General features: G+C 33.6%; 1 protein-coding gene across 1 annotated transcript in view; it reads left to right on the top strand.

Annotated features, from left to right (window-relative positions):
* Positions 1 to 11,481, top strand: part of LOC129229219 (regulator of G-protein signaling 7-like) — a 227,303-nt gene extending 215,822 nt beyond the window's left edge. The window contains exons 14-16 of the mRNA XM_054863482.1: positions 3,115 to 3,226; positions 5,674 to 5,766; positions 11,360 to 11,481. Of these exons, the coding sequence (XP_054719457.1) occupies positions 3,115 to 3,226; positions 5,674 to 5,766; positions 11,360 to 11,410 (256 nt within the window). The 3' untranslated portion in view covers positions 11,411 to 11,481. The remainder of the gene's footprint in view (positions 1 to 3,114; positions 3,227 to 5,673; positions 5,767 to 11,359) is intronic.
* Positions 11,482 to 21,068: the final 9,587 nt, after the last annotated feature.

The following is a 21,068-nucleotide window of genomic DNA, read 5'->3' as shown; positions in this document are numbered from 1 at the left end:
TACTCGTACAGCCACAATTTACTTTCTGAGGGGAGGGGATCCCTGTTCATAACTGTCCTTAAGCGTAAATAATATACCATAGTAGGACTGAGAGGGCGTTAAAGAACAAGAATTCTGTAGATGTTAATCCCCCTTCTCCCCTTATGTTGCGCCACAGATATACAGATATACTGTACAGGAACAATTTTCAAAATAATTTTTAAGGAAAAAAATATTTTTATTGCATTTACTTAGCTCCATAGGATTGTTGACGTTGTTTTTCCTCTACGCGGGAGTTGATACCTGGATTGAAACTGGATAGTTTTAGTCTCAGATAATTCGTTCAAATAATTCAATGCATTTCTATGTATATATATATATATATATATATATATATATATATATATATAATATTTTTTAACTGAATGAAAAGTATCATTTACATTACCCCAGTTTACAATTAATACCCCAAGATTTATTTTGGTTCAGATTCTCGACCAGTGTCCACGGCCCAGTAAAACGCTGTTCGCGGCCCATGGGCTGGGAACTGCTGTTCTAAAATATTGTTACGAGTTCGATGCAACTTCAGACATTCTTTAAATGACGACGCAGTTCTTGAGAAAACGCAGGAGGTTTATTTACAACTATGTGCATGAAATAACGTTCACAACTGTTAAATTAACCATAGCAATTAGGCAAATATCAATTAACATCCTAAATTTAATGGTAACACACGTATTTACATCAAAATGCGCAAAAAACACAACGCAAAGGCTAATACACATTTTCCAGTCAACGGCTGATACTAGACTAACTTTGATCACGCCGCCATGGTTATTTATAAATCCTTGGAAAGCATCCACAATATTCCATTGAGAAATTTCTTCTTACGTTTTACCAATTTCTCATATATTCTTTGTATTCATTCACGAATCTTTTTACTCTGAAATGGGGGAACATATACTGCGGTCAAATGTTGTGGGTTGTATGTACATTACAAGAAACTATTTACAGATTACGTTACTAAGATAATTTCAGATGAAAAATAATGGAATGAGCGGCAAATTTAGCCAGATTACAACAAATTAATCACAAAAATATTTACTATTTACAGAATTTGATACAGTATTTTTTTTTTTTTTTTTTTTGTGAAATATATGAGGTGTCACGTGCAGGACAAAATGACCGTTTTCCATGGAATAAACGCCCATTTACATTGACGGCTGTATCGTCGCAGTAAGAAAAACAAGCGTCATGTGAGGTGTTCAATCATTAAACAGAAAGCAATACCTTTCATTACTAGTGTTCATTGTGTACACCGTCACACATTGACCAGAGCGTCATATTGACCAGAACAAGCGTCATGTGAGGTGTTGAATCATTTTATTAAACACTAGTGGCACCCGCATGGCTTTGTCCATAGTAGAAAATTAAAACTGGTTCGCCTGTATATTTACAAATAATGTATGATGATCTCTCGCCAGTTGGCTTGCAAATGTTACGGTCCCACGTAGTGATAACTTGGTAATTTACTCGTCCATCTTATGATAATTTTGCTCGGGAAAATGTTCTTAAAATTGGAATAGAAAAAGAACCACATCGAATTTTCGAAAAATCGCTTCGAGGTGCACACCCCTATGCTACAAACTAACTTTGTGCGAAATTTCATGAAAATCGGCCGAACGGTCTAGGGGCTATGCGCGTCAAAGAGATCCTGACAGACAGAGAGACTTTCAGCTTTATTATTAGTAAAGGAAAAACAATGCCCTTTTCATTACTTAAGTTCAAAGTGTGGGCCGTTTGCGGACATGGGGTGTACTTGAGTACCGTTTAGCTGTGGTTCGAGCAACATACGTTGCACACAATGAACTCTGGTCAATGTGTGCACCGTCACACATTGACCAGAGCGTCACATTAACCAGAACAAGCGTAATGTAATTTGTTTTTAATCATTTTACTAAACAGAAAGCAATACCTTTCATTACCAGAGTTCAATGTGTGCACCGTTTGTTGCTCGAACCACATCTAAACGGTACTCATGTTCACCCCATGTCCACAAACGGCTCACACATTGAACTTAAGTAATGAAAGGTAGTGCTTTCTGTTTAATAAAATGATTAAACACCTCATATGACGCTTGTTTTTCTTTCTGTGATGATACAGCCGTCGATGTAAATTATTTTTAATTACTCTTTGTTTTTCTTTTCTCCCAAACTGCATACTCATGCGACAATTTGTTGTTTTTTTTTGTGATTTTTTACAATGTGTCAAGGAGTTTTCGGACACACTGTTTTTTGTTTTAGTTACTGGTTGTTTTTAAATCATTTATTTAAGACAAATACCAACTATGAAGTTTTTTTTGCATTACTATTCTGAGATAAACATTCGTGCTCTAAGCTGCAGCAGAGATTCAAGCAACTAATGTGTTTATCCTGTTTTTTCTGTCATTTATAATAGTGGGGTCGTTTCCGAAATTTTAAAAGTATTTTTTTTTCTGAAAGAGCATGCTTAAAAACATACGATTAGACTATTTTTTAAATAATTTGGCAAAGTTGAATATTTCTTTAAAATTATTTTAATCGGTGCGCAGACTCAATTTTATTTTTTACGCTTCTGCACATTACATCACAAGTGATGAAATGCCATTCACTAATTCTAAGAGCACAATATTTAATTCGCTTCTTTACTCATATGTACTGGCAACGATACGGTTGATATCAAGCGTAGAGTGCAATATTTAATTCGCTTCTTTACTCATATGTACTGACAACGATACGGTTGATAGCAAGCGTAGAGTGCAATATTTAATTCGCTTCTAAATTATCATATCGTGGAAACTCGGTAGACAGCAAGCGTAAGCATTCAGCGCCCCTGTGGAGTACGCGAAAAATTTCATCACTTGTGACGTCATAAGGACCACACCTTGTTTAAAAAATCGGACATTTTAAAAAATTAGTTAAAAATTAAACGTTTTGAAAATAAAAAAAATTTCCTCGCCCCATGTTTTTTTTTTTTTTTTTGTTCATTCTATCAACTACAGTGACTAAAAGTAGTACTTTTGACTGAAGGAAACAACCCCATTTTTGACTAAAGGAAATTTTAAAATGTCTGTACCGTTTAAATTCTTTGTTCTAGTGAATTCTTGGAAGCCGATGCCAACACTCCAGTTAACATTGATTCTCACTGCTACGATGTCACGAAAAAGAACGTGGAACGACCAGATAGATGGGCGTTCGATGCCGCTGCGGTGAGAGCACGAATCTTATGTGCATTTATAGATTTTTGTAATGGTGTCAAAATGTGTTTAAAGCATAGACTAATAATAAGAGTAGACCGAGCTATGGCAACCCTTTTGCTGCTCATAAACCAAACCATGTGACTGGTGGATATCCTAGCAACAGCGGGCGTCTGCTACGATCAACGCCCGCGAGAAATAAAATAAATAGAATTGATGGAACACGGAAGAATGATCTTTTATGGAGTCTGATTTGTAAATTTGTTATTCTAAGATGTAAATATTTTGCTATTATAGTGAGTTTTTCGTTTAGATAGTACTGTGCATTTTCTTTAGTCAATTTCAATAACTCTCTAAGCAATTAAAGATGCAAGCGCCCAAAAAGAATCGGCAAACGGTAAGATTTTTACCTATAATTTCAATTTAAGATACCGATTAGTACATTTTTGCGTTAATTCAAAACGTTTACACCATTACGTTCACGTCAACGCTGACGTAGCAGTTCCGAATGAAATAAAAGTTACTGAAAACTGTGATCAAAAACTAATTACTAATGTCAAAATAATGCATAACTAAAAGAAAAACAGTTCAATCTATGCACCTGGAAAAAAAATTATAATGAAAACACATTACGTCTTAAAATACATGTCGACTGCCAAACTATAGATAATGTTGCCATCTAGCAACCATGCTGCCAAAGTTTTCGCCAAGCCTCCCACCAGTCACATGATGTATCCATGAACCAATTTTTTTATCAGCAAGTCTGGGAAAGCTCGGTCTACTCTTATTATTAGTCTATGGTTTAAAGTGTTTAGTCTATGGCACTGTTTCATTGTTTGAATTTCCTGAAAAATTACAAATCATATACATTATTTCTCAAAAGTAATTTTTTTTTCTGTGTGGAAATGCCCCAACTTCCATAATACGTCCTCAAACTTCATAAGTAAGGTATAGTTTTAAAGATCCCCCCCCCCTGATTTTAGGCAAAAAATAAGCAAACAATTCCTGCTTAAAAGAAATCACAGTTAGAAAACAGAGGATGGTTCAGTTCGGTTAAAATGCAACTTTTCGCTTGCTTCGTGAAAAGAAAAAAAAAAAGGGTAGTGACAACATTTAAGTAGTGGTCGGAAGTAGCGCGCTGCAAATAGCAACGCTACTGTAGTAGCTACTTTTTTTTTTTTTTTTTTTTGTAGTTTGTACTGTAGCTTACTACTTAAAAAAAAGTAAAGTAGTGAATAGCGCAATTAAAAAAAAAAGTAATTTTCAGCAATTTCTGGATGCTATTTTTAAATAAAGTTTAAAAAATAATAATAATAAACAAAGTTCAATCAAAGAAATCTGACAGGTGCAAATTTTGCGCAATTACATCAGCGGAAGCAATGAGTGATGAGACTCATAAAAATGTTAGCTGACCTCAGACGCATCATTTCGACCCCATGCGTTCTATCTGTTAGACGCCATTTGTTTGGCATCGTAACGAAATAAATGCCATTCCCGGTCAGATAAAGCTACAAATTAGTGTTAAATCAATCGCTTAACACGAAGAGAATTTAGACGAAATCCCGCATAAGACGAAGAAGATTTTTTTGTCTTGAAGAAAAAAGGGAAAAGAAAAAAGAAAATCTCCATACTTTTACATGAAATTATATTTGAAAGTCGAAAGATCTGCACTTGAACGCAAGCGACATGGATTGCAGCGAGAAAATTCCTCTCCTTGTGTAGGAAAATCTGGAAAACCACGTTGCTTCAAGAAAGTACAAATTTTATCTATAGACTATGACAGTAAAAACGATTGGGTGAAAAGTGAAATCTTCACCAAGTGGCTAACAAACCTAGACACAAAATTTCATCGTGAAAAAAAAAAAAAAAAGTTTAATTCTGGACACCTGTTTTGCTCATGTAGAGGTTTAAGGTCTAAAAGCGATAAAGCGTTTTTTTACCCGTTAACACTACAGCGAAAATGCAGTCTTGCGATCAAGGAAAAATCAGATGTTTAAAAATGCACTGTCGTAGAGAAATGGACCGAATAGTCATTGCCTGTTTCGAATTACTCGTTTTTCTTACTTAAACTTTTAATTTAAATGCTTGGGTGTACATTTTTGTACAAAGGTACTTTGGTTCCTATATTTTCTGAGACCCAAACACAAAAAAATTTGTCTGTTTAAACAAAATCCGATAAACGTCGAAATCGGCTAACGCGAAATTCGGTTAACACGAAATATTTTGACGTCCCCATCGAGTTCGTGTTAACGAGGTTTGACCGTATTCGCATTGAGCGTGAGTTAAAAACAAAAGAATAAATCAGCATTACTTTTAAAAATCGGAAGGAATTTCTCCCTCTTGTACCGTTAAAAGACGTTCATGCTTAACACACATTTCATTCAATTACCAACTTAAAAATACCAAATATCTTTCCAATGAGTGAAAATCTAATGCTAATTTTTTTTCTCCTCTTTCAGTCTCATTTGTACCTGTTGATGAAAAACGACAGCTATGCCCGGTATCTTCGGTCTGATCTCTACAAGGAATACCTGAACGGGACGAAGAAAAAGGTATTTCATCCAAATATTTCGACTAGTATTAATGGGGTTGTTTCCTTCAGTCAAAAGTACTACTTTTAGTCACTGAAGTTGAAAAAAATAACATAGACCCAGAAAATACTTTCATTTTTTCAACAGTTAGCCTCTGCGCGGATGGCAACAGCGAATTGCAGTTCATCATTTGTGATGTCATGCGCAGAAGCATAGAAATTGAAATTAAGTCTGCGCACTGACTTAAATATTTTTTTAAAAATAGTAAACTTTGTTTCATTATTTAAAAAATGTTCAAATCCTATGTTTTTAAGCATGCTGTTTCAAAAAAACATACTTTCAAACTTTTCGAAACGACTCCATTAGTTGATCGGAATATAGTGTGCTGTACTGCATTTTTTCTCTCCTTTTTGCGTTTCTAAATCAACGATATAATCAGATGATTTGTTTATTAATAACTCTAATTCAGAGCTATAAAAATAGCATGTATTGAAACGTTATTGGCGAGAATCAAATAATTTATAGGAGAATACTGATTGGCAGTTGGCAAAATTTCTGACGAATACAAAAAAAACCCGTCAATCAGTTCCAGTGTTTTGTTAGAAGACGCGCAGAATGAGGTCGTTTTCAAAATTTGAAAAGTATTTTTTTCTGAAAGATCATGCTTAAAAGCATAGGATCTGATACTTTTTTGATAAATTTGAAAACCTTTAATATTTTTTTAAAAAAATACTTAAATCGGAGCGCTTTCATTGTTTACAGCTTCTGCCGATGACATCACAAATGATGAAATGCCGTTCAGTGTTGCCATTCACAGTGCAAAATATTTAACTCGCATCTTTACTCACGTGTATTGGCAACGATATGGTTGATAGCAAGCGTGGAGAGCAATATTTAATTCGCTGCTTGATTTTCATAACGTGGAAACGTAGTAGAAAGACGCGGCACACAAAGTGCATCATTCGTGACGTCATCAAGACCACGCGCTTGAAAAATCGGACATTTTAAAAAATTAATTAAAAAAACTGAAAGTATTTTCTGGGTCCATGCTATTTTATTTCTTTATTTCTTTCTTTCTTTCTTTTTATTTTATTTTTTATTTATTTATTTATTTATTTATTTATTTTTGCTCCTTCTATCCATTTCAATGACTAAAAGTAGTACTTTTGACTGATGGAATCCACCTCATTGATTGTCGTTTCATTAAACAGGTGTAATGTAAACTAATTAGGCATAAACCTACTTGCGTAAATTTGCATACTTTTGAAATATCAGAAAATTTATGAAAAAAAGGAAATTAAAAAAAAGTCAAATATACATAAGAAAAATTTTCTTTCACTTAAACGTAAAGTTACTTCAGACTAACACTACAATCCCACTTTTTTTTTTTTTTTGGCCGTGCAGCAAAACAAAACTTCAAAATGCTTCTGACATCACGAGTGCTGATTCTTATGTAAAATGACCCCCTAAATCCAAATATGACCACTGTTTCCCATCTACATGTCCTGCTTTTTAAAAATAGCTCCTCCATTTTTTTTTTTTTTTTCCAGTTATCGGCAGCAGTTTTAAAAGCATGAACATTTCGAGCGAGATATTAGACTCATGGGGTATTCTCCCCTAAAAAATTAAAAAAACTATCCAAATACCGATCTTTTCCCTAGGGCTTTGTTTTTGTAATTTTTTCAGATATTTTTCGGCGTACTAACCAGAGTATCAAACTTACTTCTATGACCCATATGTCCAAAATAAATTTCATGTTGCGAAATAATAATAATAATATTATTAAAAGCAGCTGTAGAGTGTAGAAGACAATATCAGGAACTAGGTAAAATTCGATAGTACTAAAGAATACCTTCGTGCTTAAAATTAATAGACTCATAGTTTTTCAGTAAGACCCATATGACGAAAAAAGTTTAGCTTCGTTATTTTGCACTTTAGATATGAGTGGTAATATCTCATTTTAATTTTGGTTTACTTATTTTCACTTGGAGGGGTAAGAGATTGGTATCTTTTAAATGTCAAACAAAATTTTTAACATTTCTTTACAATTAGCAGGTACAGATATTCCTTTTTTTTTTTTTTTTTTGTTATTCCCAAATTAATATGTGTGCTTGAATTTTCAGAAAATACAGATTTAGGTTTTTTGCGATAGATGGCAGCACTGTTTCTCATAAAATATTAAAAACATCTTACGCAATGCAATAAAAATTACAATTATGTTGTCATTTATATTAATTTGATGAGCTAACGAAGAAGCAAAAAAAAGAAACATATTCTGCAAAGAAAAAATCAACAAGACATTCATTCTCATGCTGACATTGTCACAGTGAACCCTTTATCGATTCTACCGGTGGATTCCGTCTCCGGTTTTGGAGAGAGTGTTGAAACATATTCAGTAAGTTACAGCAGTAGTATTCAGTAAATCCAGCTCAGTCACTCCTATGCCGGGCTGATGAGTGCTAATAAGCACGAAACTGCAGTCCTCGGCTGGAATTGACTCAGCTGGCGGTGTATTTCATGTATTTATTTCAGCCTTAGCCCTGGCTATAGGGCGGTAACTTACTGAATATACCTGCCTTGCCTTCAAAATTCGAGTTGAACCGAACCATTGTTTCGGTCACTCGTCTGGTCAGTGCTAATTCTGTATTAGCTACCAGTTTGTTTGGCACTCGAGGCTTCCTTAAGAGGTTTTCCACCTCCAGCTCAGTCACTCCTATGCCGGGCTGATGAGTGCTAATAAGCACGAAACTGCAGTCCTCAGCTGGAATTGACTGAGCTGGCGGTGTATTTCATGTATTATTAAAATATGAGACTCATAAATTCGCAACTCCAATAAACTATAGGGGCTACTTGCTTTGACGCTTAGTGAATGACAGTAATTTTTCATCGTGTTTGTGGGAAGCTTTCTTTTCTATTCTTCTGAAATTACCTTACACCACAAATTGTCTGAAGATTGTAATTTACCACAAAGAAAACACGTGAAATGGAATGTTTGACCTTTTTCTTTAGTATTGTTAATTACTTCAAGGTAGCGTATTCGAGCTCTGGAGTTGCGAACTGTAAAGGGGGATCGGGACTGGAGAGAAAACTTCTGAAACAAACAGAGGATCTTCGCCTCCACCTTGGGAACATTTTAAAGGTCAAATTCAAAAAATGATGTCACATCAACTAGATGATTAATTACATTCCTTTACAGTTTTTAGTTCGTGCATAAACCGTAAAAATTCGTAAAATTAATCAAAATTGATTTTTTTTTATAGCTTTTTCTGCACATCGCAGTATTTTTTTAATAGTCCAGTTATGATTTTTTTTCGCAACAAATGAGTACTATGCAGCTCTTTGTTGAGAATGCAATTATGTTTCAAGTACATTAACAACCCCGAAACCACCACAAGGAGGTGGCTGCATTTCGTGTTCTATCCTGCCCTTTCCATCCACCCAGCCAAATTATTTACGTATTTAAAATTACTATATGACTTTAAACACGTTTCCGCTTTGAGTACAGGTTTGAAGTTGGATTTTGAGTCAGTTTTAGCATTGAGATGATCACAAGTACAACGTTTTTCTGATAAAATTTCTCAAAATACCAATTTACCTACACTTGAACCAGTTTCATTACCCTGTCAACAACCGATGTGTTAAAGGTTGTTCACTTATCGGCCGTCCGTCACGTCCGCGCCGATTTTTTTTTCACCCAAAACAGGTTTTCTTACTGGTTGCCATGACAGCAAACCATCTACGACGGGACCCGTTTCTATCAGAAGAAAATCGATACCTGACGGCCGTCGAAAGTAAGAGAGCATTTCATTGGTTTCCACCAAGCAGTACGCTCGTCTCTCTGGTGGATGATTTCAGTCACGTGATTGATATGCCGTATGTGAATGCTACTCTGCTTACGTCAGCATTCCGTCACGTCAAAAAACGGGATGGATGGGACGGAAGGCCGACAAGTGAACTGCCCTTAACATGGCTACTATGCCAAATTGGAGAACTTGTTATTGGTAATGACAGTTAGTCAGAGCAGTTGAATCAGAGGAAGGCATACGAGGCAAAAGGTCAGGTAGGCGAAAGGGATGGAAGAGCAACTTTATACTTACGATCATAAAGCCAAAACTGAATGATTAGTATAACTTCATACCTTGGTCCAAACACTGAAATTCGCTTAAAATCGTGCAGTAAGAGTAAATGTAAGTCTTGTAATGACTATCCTTCTTGGTTGGGTGGATGGGAAGGGCAGAGTGGAGCACGAACTGCAACCACCTCCTCGTGGTGGGTTCTGGGTTATTGATGCAATAAAATATATTTGCAATTCTAAAAAAGAGATGCACAGTGCTCATTTATTGAGAAAAAAATAGACTGGACCATAAAAAGAGAAACATGACAACGTACGAAAAATGGTTTTAAAAAATCGATTTTCGGTTAATTTAACGAAAATTTTCGGTTTATTCGCGCAGTATAAACTGTAAAGGAATGTAGTTAATCACAAAGATATGTGAAAAGAGTGTCAAGATGAAGCATTTGAGTGGTTTTAGAACAAGAATTTTAAACATTTGTATTTTCATGAAAATTTTTGAAAATATCCCTTTTTCAAACCTTTAAACTCGTTTCCCGGTAGCTAAACCTTAATATTTTCCAAAAATAATACTAGAAATGAATTTCGTGAGTGCTAATACAGTGCATACTAAATGTGCAAGTCAAAATTCAAAACATTTTTTTATGACATACTCTAGTGAAGGTAGTTGTATTCGTAGCAAATTTAAGTACATTTTTACATCAAAAATTTAAGACATCAACGATTGCTAGTATTGACCGATTCTCTCTGTTTCTCTCTCTCTCTCTCTACCTCCCCCATATACTCTGAAAATGTGTTTTATTCTTTATTCTCAAATTTATTTATATACTGCTTTCAATAAATCTTGTTTATAATGAATTTCTAACGCTGCATCTATGAATGTATGAAACACTGAGTTGAGAAAACGAATATTGAATTTTCAATGAAATTTTAGTTTAATGAGGTTGTTTCCTTCAGTAAAAAGTACTACATTTAGTCACAGAAATTGATAGAATACGCCAAAAAAATAACATGGACCCAGAAATTACTTTCATTTTCCCAACAGTTATTTTTTAATTAATTTTTTAAAATATCCAGTTTTTCAAACAAGGCGTGGTCTTTATGACGTCACAAATGTCGTCCTTTGGCGCATTTTTCATTGCGTTTCCACGTTGGATAATCAAGCAGCGAATTAAAAATTGCCTCTACGCTTGTTATCAACCATATCGTTGCCAGTATACGTGAGTAAAAATGCGAATTAAATATTGTGCTCTTCTGAGTGGCAACAGTGAATGGCATTTCATCATTTGTGATGTCATCGGCAGAAGCGTTGAAGATGGAAAGCGCATCGATTAAAGTAATGCTTTAAAAATATTAAACTTAGTCAAATTATTTAAAAAATGGTCAGATCCTATGTTTTTAAGTATGTTCTTTCAGAAAAAAATACTTATAAAATTTTGAAAATGACCCCATTGTATCACGTGTCTTGATGCATAGCTTTTTATTATTCAATTATTACCAACTCATAATTTTTCTTTTTTATTATTGTTCTTCTTTTTACAGAGTAAACTCTTTATACCAAAGTTACCAAGTTTAAGCATAGGATCTTCGTGATTGCTTTTTTCTTGACACACCAAACGGTTGTTGACTCAAACGAAAAGAAAATCAGTTGGAATTTCGTTTGATAAAACTCTCAACAGAAGGAACGACGGACGCCATAAAGAAAATCCCGATTGGCTCGTTAGCAGAGATAGATGCCGTTCATTGGTCTATTCTGAAGGAATCATCGAATGAAAATTGCTGAATCAAAGTTCAATTCATAACGAAAGCATCCTTCAATGAAATTCATCACAGAACATTCTCATCACGAAGAAAATATTTTGTACATCAACTCATGAAGAAAGTCGAATAAATTTTCTGCTTCGAATGCCCTCATGCAAATAACTGAAGGAATTCTAATGTTAATATTAATGAAAGTTTCAGTTGAAATTTATTGAAATAATCCCCCGTCTTTATCACACGTCTTTGTGCAAGCTTTATGCCCCCTCTTACTTCACTTTTGCTTAGAATGAATGTGTGCTTTATCTGACTACTGATAAAATTAGAATTTTTAACAAGTTATGTATGAATTTCATTACGGGGGGGGGGGTAACTCTACCTTCTCTCCTCCCCCTTTTCTCTCTCACCTACATTAAATTTTGATTACAAAACTGTTAAACCAGTCAAATGAAGCAATGCAGGCATTCTAGTCACGTTTCATTAACTGTTTGTTAGCACTCGTTCAACAGCAGAATTGCTGCTAAAATTTCGCTTCCCTCGTATCTACAATATATTTTTATGAAATAATTATTTATATGTTAAGTACTTTAGGTTGGTAACGGTTGCAAACTTCTGTCTATTTGATAGAATGTTTTCAATCAACGACTACGACTGAATTATGTATTCAAAGTAAAAAGTTACTCTTTTTATTTATTAAAAGTAAATAGAAAACGTGGATGCGTTGTGCCTCCATAAAAGTTTTTGGGTTGGATGGAATGCCGAAGAAACAGAGCCAGATACTAAACACAAGATACTCGGGGAAAGCAATACGAGTTTCCATCCATAAATATGAAAAACAATATAGTGACTCTCAAATTATTGTCCTCTAAAAAAATATATTTTCTTATTTTTAAATCTTGTTCTTTTGTTTTACTTAACTTTTTAGGATTTGCATTGCTCAAAAATGTCGGCTGCGAATCTTTTTATTTATACATAATATGTATTTAACTTAGGGTATGTTCGAATAGAGCAATCGGTTAACCTGAGTTTTTGGTTTTATGACGTCAGTGGTTGGTGCGGTGAGTGTCCATTGAATGCTCTGATGTACAATCGGTTAAGCAATTAGAACACTCCTGGTTAATCACCGGTGAGCCCGAGTTAACCGGTTGCTCCATTCGAACATAACTTTATTACTCTTAATTCCATAACAAATAAATGTATAAATGACAGCATTCCTCTCATTTTCTGAAAAATTAGTAGGAAAAAAGTTCTGAAACATATTAAGCATAACTAGTTTTGCTGTTTAATTGCTTATTTTCAGTAACACTCTACGTATTACTATGCAATTAAACGTAACTTTAGGATCGATTTTCCTCAGGTATATGAATCAATATGAATCATATTGTGTATTCTACAAAGTTTTTGTCTAAGGAAGTCAATGCTGTAATATTAATGCAATTTTTTTAACAACAAATTCTAAAAACGTTAAAATGTAACGGGAATTTTGAACTTAAATTTTTAAACACAGCTTAAATTTACTATATGTTTATTCACATTTTGCACGAAATTTGAAAGATAAATCTTTACCCGCTCGTGGAAATACAGAGCAATTTTGGTTCATATAACCTATATGTACTTCCGTGTGATACTGCCTAATACATTCCCCCTTTTTATAAATATATAAAAAAGGAAAAAAGTTACATCAGAAAATTTTCGAGGGGAAGTAAAAATTGAGACAATCTTGACTTGTAGTTATACATTAGTTCCTATCATGTCTCTTAACAACGGATTAGAAAAGACCTGAAACTGTGTGCATCACTTGGTGTAGCATACTAGATATAGATATACGAAAAATGTTCTCTTTTTTCCCTCCTTTTAAATATTAACAAGTTTAACAGCACGGACTGGCGATGCCTGATTGAAATGTATAAGGGCTGTTCACGTATCGGCCGTCCGTCACGTCCGCACCGATTTTTTTCCACCGGAAACAGATTTTCTTTGATGGTTGCCATGACAGCAAGCTATCTTGGACGGGACTGGTTTCGATCAGAAGAACCTTGATATCTGAAGGCCGTCAAAAGTAGGAGAGCATTTCATTGGTTTCCGCCAAGCAGCGCGCTCTTCTCTCTGGTGGCTGAATTCAGCCACGTGATTGATGTACGGCGACCATACGTGAATGCTACTCTATTTTCGTCGGCAGTCCGTCGCGTCAAAAAATTGGAATGGACGGACGGACGACCGATAAGTGAACAGCTCTTTAAACCGATTGACCGGATGGCGTTTAACGTTTTAATTAAAAGTGAAATAGAACGTTTTTACATGGCATCCCATACCAGAAATAAAAGACCTTTTAAATTATTTGAGTGGTGTATTTGAATACATTATACCGGTGGTGCCCAACCAGGGACGTCCGAAACTTAAATTTTTGGGAGGGTGGAATTCTCAATTTGCCGAATGACACTCCAGATTTTGCCGAATGCTAAAATACGAGTATGCACGCATAGTTAATCTAATGAAAGGAATATTCGGGCATTTTATTCGGAGATATAATTTTAGTAATTATGTCTCTGAATTTGCCGAATCGTCAGACAAAATTTGCCAAATAAGGACATTTTTTTTAAAGGTCAAAGTGACCTCCCGCGACCTCTTATCGGGGCCAATCCCGAGACCCTTGGGACCCTGGACTAATCTTTTTTTTTTTTAAACCGGGGACCACACTTTATATTAAGATGAATCTCGTGGACAAAATCACATAGGACGCAGTGAGAAGCAAAGGGATGCAAGTGGACATTTTCACGTTTCGAATAAAACGCGTTTCAAGATTAGCTCCTAGGTAGGCTTTCATTGAAATTTTTTTCTAAATCATGCTGTATCGCAGCAACTACCAGGGCTACTAGTACCATCTCTTGTCCCAAGACAGAGGAGAGGTTCACCTACCATATGTACTGGTTATCTCCAAATTTTTAATTTTGCCACTCGCATCCCTTTTCTTCTCACTGCCTCATATAAAATTTAAATATATTCACTTTTTTTTTTCAAGTTAACATGGGAAAGCAATTAGAAAGAAAAACATGCACAAACAAACAACTGTGGTTGACATGACATACATACTAATTTTATTGACACAAAGTTTTTTTAAAAACTAATTTCTGATAACACGGTTTCAAATTAGCAATAATCATTCTTAACACTGAATAAAGATGATCAGTTGTTTTTCGGAAAATTTTCTGAATAGAACCAGAAAATATAGAAAATTGACAAACTAAGAATTGTTGTTTGTAACGTTGTGACCATTCGCCTGTATCAAGAAAACTGAAACACACTGTTAAGAAAGATCAAGTTTGCAGGTTTCTATTTGTAACATTAAAAATGGGCCATACGGGTTCATTTCGCGTGCTATATACGGTCCGCGAGCAGTAGATTGGGCACCACTGCATTATACTATGCGTAAAACATTTCTTGAATTAATTATTAATTCAAGACCAAATTAAATACCTGTCTAAAAATATCGTATTTTTTCAAAACTTGGTATTTTATTTCAAAAAAAAAAAAAAAAAAAAAACGCAGTATTTTGAAAAACATGTTTTTCAATTGAGAAGGTAATTTATAAAAGAACCTTTAAATAAAGTACAAAAGCGTACTCTACACACGATTTAGATATCAGTAACATTTAAATATCAACATAATCAAAAGTAATGTTTGCTTACTAACACAATGTTGGGGCACATGAAATTCCATATGAACGTGTTTTAAGTCATGATGATATACCGATACGAAGTGTTATTCTGCAATGGCTTTTATAAATAAGATTTATTTATTTTTAACGTCCATTTCTAACGTATCGTAGATAAAAAGAGTAGAATATTTTGCTAGTAATATTAGCCTTGAAAATTACAAAATCTACATTGCTATTAATATAAGACATGATGCAATAAATATATGAAATACATGTATTTTTGAGATCATGCTATTGTATATAAAATTAAACTGTGAATCAATTAGTGTAATAACAGTTCAAACTATTTGTAATGACCACTCCCGCTATATATTATGTAAATGTCGAATATGTAGTATATACGTTTTATACTTAGGAACAACAACACGCAACAATGTCAAAAAATATATAATTTTTACAAAAAGAGTCGTAATATTTTGTGATTGTTTTCAGTCTCAATCTGACTTTAACGCCCGAACGCAGCGAAATTTTTAATCAATATCAATGTTAATTATCAAAAAGGAAAAAAAAGAAAAGAAAGCCTATCCAGTATTAAGATGATTTCAAAGAGAGTCATCTACGGAAAATAAAATAGTTAAAAGAAAATGTTCATTGCGATAAATAGTTATTTTTCATGAGCAAAATAAACAATGAATGCTGAAAAATTAACTGAATTTTAAAATGAAATTATCTGTTTAAATGTGTCGTTAGCTGACGTGCAGATGAAGAATTAAAACAATTTAAATGTTTGTACTTGCTCTACTAATTTCAGCAAAAAGTATTTTGAAAGGTATTTTCGTACAAATTGTATCATTTAACTATATGTGTGTCAAAATACATGATCTGATACAGCAAGGTGTAAAAACATTTTTATGGTGCCGCCGCTATTATTCCTGTAGCCATATTAGGGCTTTTCATGTAGTTTCATGTTATATGCTACGTTTTGTACATCATTGTAAAGTTAAATAATCTGCTACATGATTATATCCATTTTTGCTACCGCAATATTGAACATAAATCATATGTACCTGGAATATTCTTTTGCGGGTAAAGTTCCCTTCAATGTTCATTTGTTGAACATTTATTAATGAGCTCAGCCGTTGCAAATGTGTTTAAAAAATCCTATTATTTCTTATAAAATCCTTACAAGAAAAAAAAAGATTTTTTTAGGAGTAATACAAAACAATTAATTTTATAGTAAATCGAAATATGCGATGCATGCATCATAATGTTGCAGCTATCTGTGTTTTTAAGTATCTAAAAGAAAAGTTGTGTTCTAAGCACTGTTTAAATTTTTAGTTATTCATTATGACGCAAAAATGTTTAACAGCAACGAAATCCTGTTGCTTAGTTTCGCGCTTGCGCACTTCGTGCTATTATGGTGCATAGAAAACCTTTCAAAGCCTCAGAATCTGAACGATGAAATTTCTGCCGGAGCTGTAACCGGTTTGAACTTAGAGCAGGAGTATGAAGCAGTATAATTTGTAAAAAATTGTCCAAGATTTTTCCAGCAATACTTATGCGTTACTTAACGCATGTCTAAGTTTCAAGATAAATTTTCTTCAGCAAAGTAATATCTTATGGCAATACTTAAATCATAGAAAAAAAAATAAGTAAATGAATCTATTTTAATAAATGTTGAGTTGAAAAGGTGCACTAAAAGCTATTTTAATCACACGAAAAGTCTATTTTTATGATCGTCGAAAAAAAAAATTAATAATTGCCTTATATGAAAAATGTTTAATGGAAATTTATTAATCAGTGGTGGTGAATTTTTTCAAATGGTTTGAATGATTAAGCAAGGAATGAAACAGCTTATTCATTCTGATTGATCTTCATGTTGATTATTGACAGGGAACAAAATTTTATTTTACAACGAAAATATCACTACCGCTGATGCTGTTGTTTATAAGAAGGTTTAAAACGCTGTGCTGCAGAAATATTGTACGTTGAATTAAAATTTCTATCCCATGCAAAAACTTCTCTGAAACCTTTTGCTGAATCTTTGAGTTCTCGCTACATTTCTCGTTGTAAGAAGTGACATGTTCTATTTGAATATATTCTTCTATTAATGGTTTGGTTCGAATTAAAAAAAAAAAAAAACATAGCACTAGAAAAAATTTTGCATTATGAAGCCGCCATCTTATAAATAAGGTTTGCCCCAAAAAAGTTTGCCCACATTTTGATGATGAATAGCAACAGAAATTTTCAGATAATATGACAATTTCTTTATGCATAATTAAAATTATATACTTACTTAGTAATTAAAAAAACATGATGATTTTATTAAGCGTTTTCGAGAAAAAAAATCCCACTTTTGCTTAACAGTGCATATTAATTTTTGCATAGGTATTTTTGCTCCTTTGCAACTTTTTGCTCCCTTGTAAACATGATTTTTTGTAAGTTGTGATATTGTCAGCAAATTTTCCCATCATTTCGAGGTATCTGTTTAGCTTTCAGCAATTACCCAGATAATTTTGAGTAAATTGATAATTTTGAGTGGCTAAATAAAGTCAGAGCAGTAGAGAACCTTTGTGCTTTTTTCGAGATTACACGAGATGTTTCTGCAGGCACTCATTGCCAAATAAGTGAATTTTATAGTGCCTTCACCAGGGCCCGATTAAGATATCAGGGGGGCCAAAGCCAAATTATTTTTTGGGGCTCCCTGTGTATTCAAACTTTACAATTTTAGCTATTAGATATAACAATTTTAGCCGTTGACTATTACAATGCTTGTCATTTAGAGGCTCCTAAATAGTGGGGGCTCTAGGCCATGGCGAAATCGGCCTATTCTGTAATCAGGCTCTTGCCTTCACGGAAAAAAAAGTGAGCCTTTATCGTCACATCGACAAATTTCCGGGCGAGACTGGAAATTTACAGTCGAAACTGTTCAATGAAAATGCTTTTTTCCGAATCTAGACGGCCATTTTTACTCTCAGTTCGAAAGTATCCAGGCCCAGCAACTGTGTGAAAATCACTTTTGCTAGCATATTGCAAGAAATGTTATTATTTTTCACCCATTTGAGCAAATTATTAGATCTTAGTTATTCACGTTTTGGTGTCATTTTATTTATGAAGATTTCCTATGAAAATAATAGTAACATAAATTAATTGTTCAAATCTGCATCTTTTCATCCACCAGGAGCGCGCACATAAATTTTGGGACCGGTCACAAATGAATTTTCCGGGGCCCCCTGCATATTGGTTACCCCTATATTTCACCCCTAGTTTAAGAAATATTGAGGCGTTTCGTAAAATTGTGCAAAACCTTTTCTGGGACAAACCTTATAACTAACATGAAAGTTGTTCATGATAATGGTGTTGGTAAATTTGTCTTGCTTTGGTAGTATTCAAAATTCTGTCGCTACTGTGAAAAATAGTGTGAAGTTGATCAACTCTGCTAGAACTCTAAAGTGAACGAAGAGTTCTACGAAAAGCTTTTGCGTGAGATAGACTTATTAATGACTGTAATAATATCTCAACAAAGGTAATAAATTTGTGAATATACACTGATGCTATAATGTAGTGTAGTTGTCAATGTAAGTTCTTTTGTGTGTGACGCTTTCATTTGTATTTACATTGCCAATTAAAATAACAGTTTCATTTTGTTGTATAAACGTGTATAAAACTTCATGTCTTTAATAAAAATAATTTTAAAATAAATGTGTGTGTGTCTCTTAAAAAAGTAATGCATAAATCAATGAATTTAATTTGGCGTTTATTAAAAGTTGAACGAAATAAGAAGTTGTAATTTTTCTTGAATAAGACTTGAAACATACTTATATATCAGAAAACATAGCGTAGATCCATTCACACAAAGCTGGTATCTATGTACTAACTTTTATCGTTTTCACCGCGGCTTTACGAACAACATTTTCAAAAAATACAGTTTTCTTTCTTTCTTTTCTTTTTTTTTTTTTTTTTTTGAATGTTAAACATTTTATAGGAGTTCGGGTAGTTGCTAACCAATGGCGCAGCGAGAGGGAGGGGGGGAGTGAAAACACCAAACACCCGCAGAACCATTGGTTTTGACATAAATACAAATTCTAATGCAGCAGTTTATGCATATAAAAGGATTGTTTCGATCAAAAAAAAAAAAAAACTCTTCAGAAGGTTTTTTGATCAAAAAAAAACCTTCTCCAAGAGGTATTTTTCATCAAAAAAAAATAATAATCACCTCCAGAGGCATTTTTCATCAAAAATCAAATAGTGCTTCTAACAATTAATTTACAAATGAGTATCATTATACTACATTAAAATGCCATTGAAAATGGTTAACTGTTAATTCTGGCATAGAACTAAATATATAAACTTGTTTTTAAAATCAATTTATAAAACAATTTTTTGTGATTCCTGAAAGTTTTTGAAATGTGTAGCTGTCCCTCTTCTCTACCAAGGCCTTAAATTGTGAAGTTTTGAAGGATTCATTGAAAGGCTACTAATTTTAAAACGCTCCGTTTCGTTAAAATAAATAAATAATCACCATTTCCGTTGAATCCAGCGTTTTTAGGACTTTTTAACCTCAAAAAATCCGATGTTTTGCAAACAAATATACGTTATTGTTCCTAATTTTCTAAATAGTTTTGTGTACCAAACTTTTAATGATCGCCAAAATAATTTCGAAGTTATTAAGAAAATATTAAGGGCTGTTTACATTTTGGACCTTTGTGAGTTTAAAATTGAAACGTGTTTTTTACAAAACGTAAAATTTCTGTTTGCGTATATCACATTTAAACAAATTATTGTTCTATTGTTCTGAAATTTTGTGCGCAAATTTTGTGGGACCTATTCTAGGGGTTATACATCAATTTAAGTAAAACTAGTAGAAAAATATTTTAAAGACAGGTTTTACATCACAATTATGATTTTTATACAAAATTTTAATATTTATTGCAGAAATTATTTACCACTTCATGAGCTAAAAAAATGTATAGCATTTTACTTGGACACTTTGACTGCAGTTTAAGAAAGTTTTGGAAAATATAGGCCCGTTATTCAATTCAGAACGTTGCGCGGAGAAAAATATTAACTTTTCGCAAATTGGAGGAAAATTGTATTACGTATACTGCCGTGTGCAGGTAGACGGCAGTAACTGCAGAGTTTTCGAATTTCATTTTTTTGCATTTTTAGAATCTATATTACTATAATTTTATGGTACAAACATGTTTATTTGGTTGCCGCAGAAAAAAAAGCATTTCGTTTGGTAGCATTTGGTTTCAGTGGTAATTAGCAGTAACTGCTTTTTTCACAACATTGTGCGGGAAGTCGGCAGTATGTACTTACTGCTCTTTACCTGCCCGCGGTAGACCGGAAACTTTCTCCCGTGAGCAGGCAAACGGCAGTAACTGCAAATGTTTTTATTTTCCTTTTTTATTTTTTGCATCTTCGAAATTTTTTGCCCATAACCGCTCTGCCGTGAGAGGATAAACGGCAGTAGGGTAGACCGACCAGTGAGTGAACACCACCCAGTGAATGAACAGCGCGTCATTTTTTTAAAAAAAAATAAGCTTTCAAAAAAAATTTTTTAAAAATAAATTCACTACAAAAGTGTTCTTTATTGATATTCTAAGTTATCTGACACCTGATTGGTTACTTTGGATACGTATGTTTTTTCTGAAAAAAATTTGAAAGTTTTACTGCCGTGAATCGTTGTTTTTCTCTTTTAAAATAATAAGGCTGGTTTCGCGCAAGCAATTATTTTGCTGAATATTATTTTTATTGATAAATTTTATTTTTTAATTTTACGAAAGAAAAATTAAGTATACATATTTAGGCTATGGATTTAAATTGTTTCAGTCA

This window comes from Uloborus diversus, chromosome 9 (genome assembly GCF_026930045.1).
Source record: "Uloborus diversus isolate 005 chromosome 9, Udiv.v.3.1, whole genome shotgun sequence".
Taxonomy (NCBI): domain Eukaryota; kingdom Metazoa; phylum Arthropoda; class Arachnida; order Araneae; family Uloboridae; genus Uloborus; species Uloborus diversus.
The sequence above is the reverse complement of the archived record's forward strand: the minus strand, read 5'-3'. Positions and strand labels throughout refer to the sequence as shown.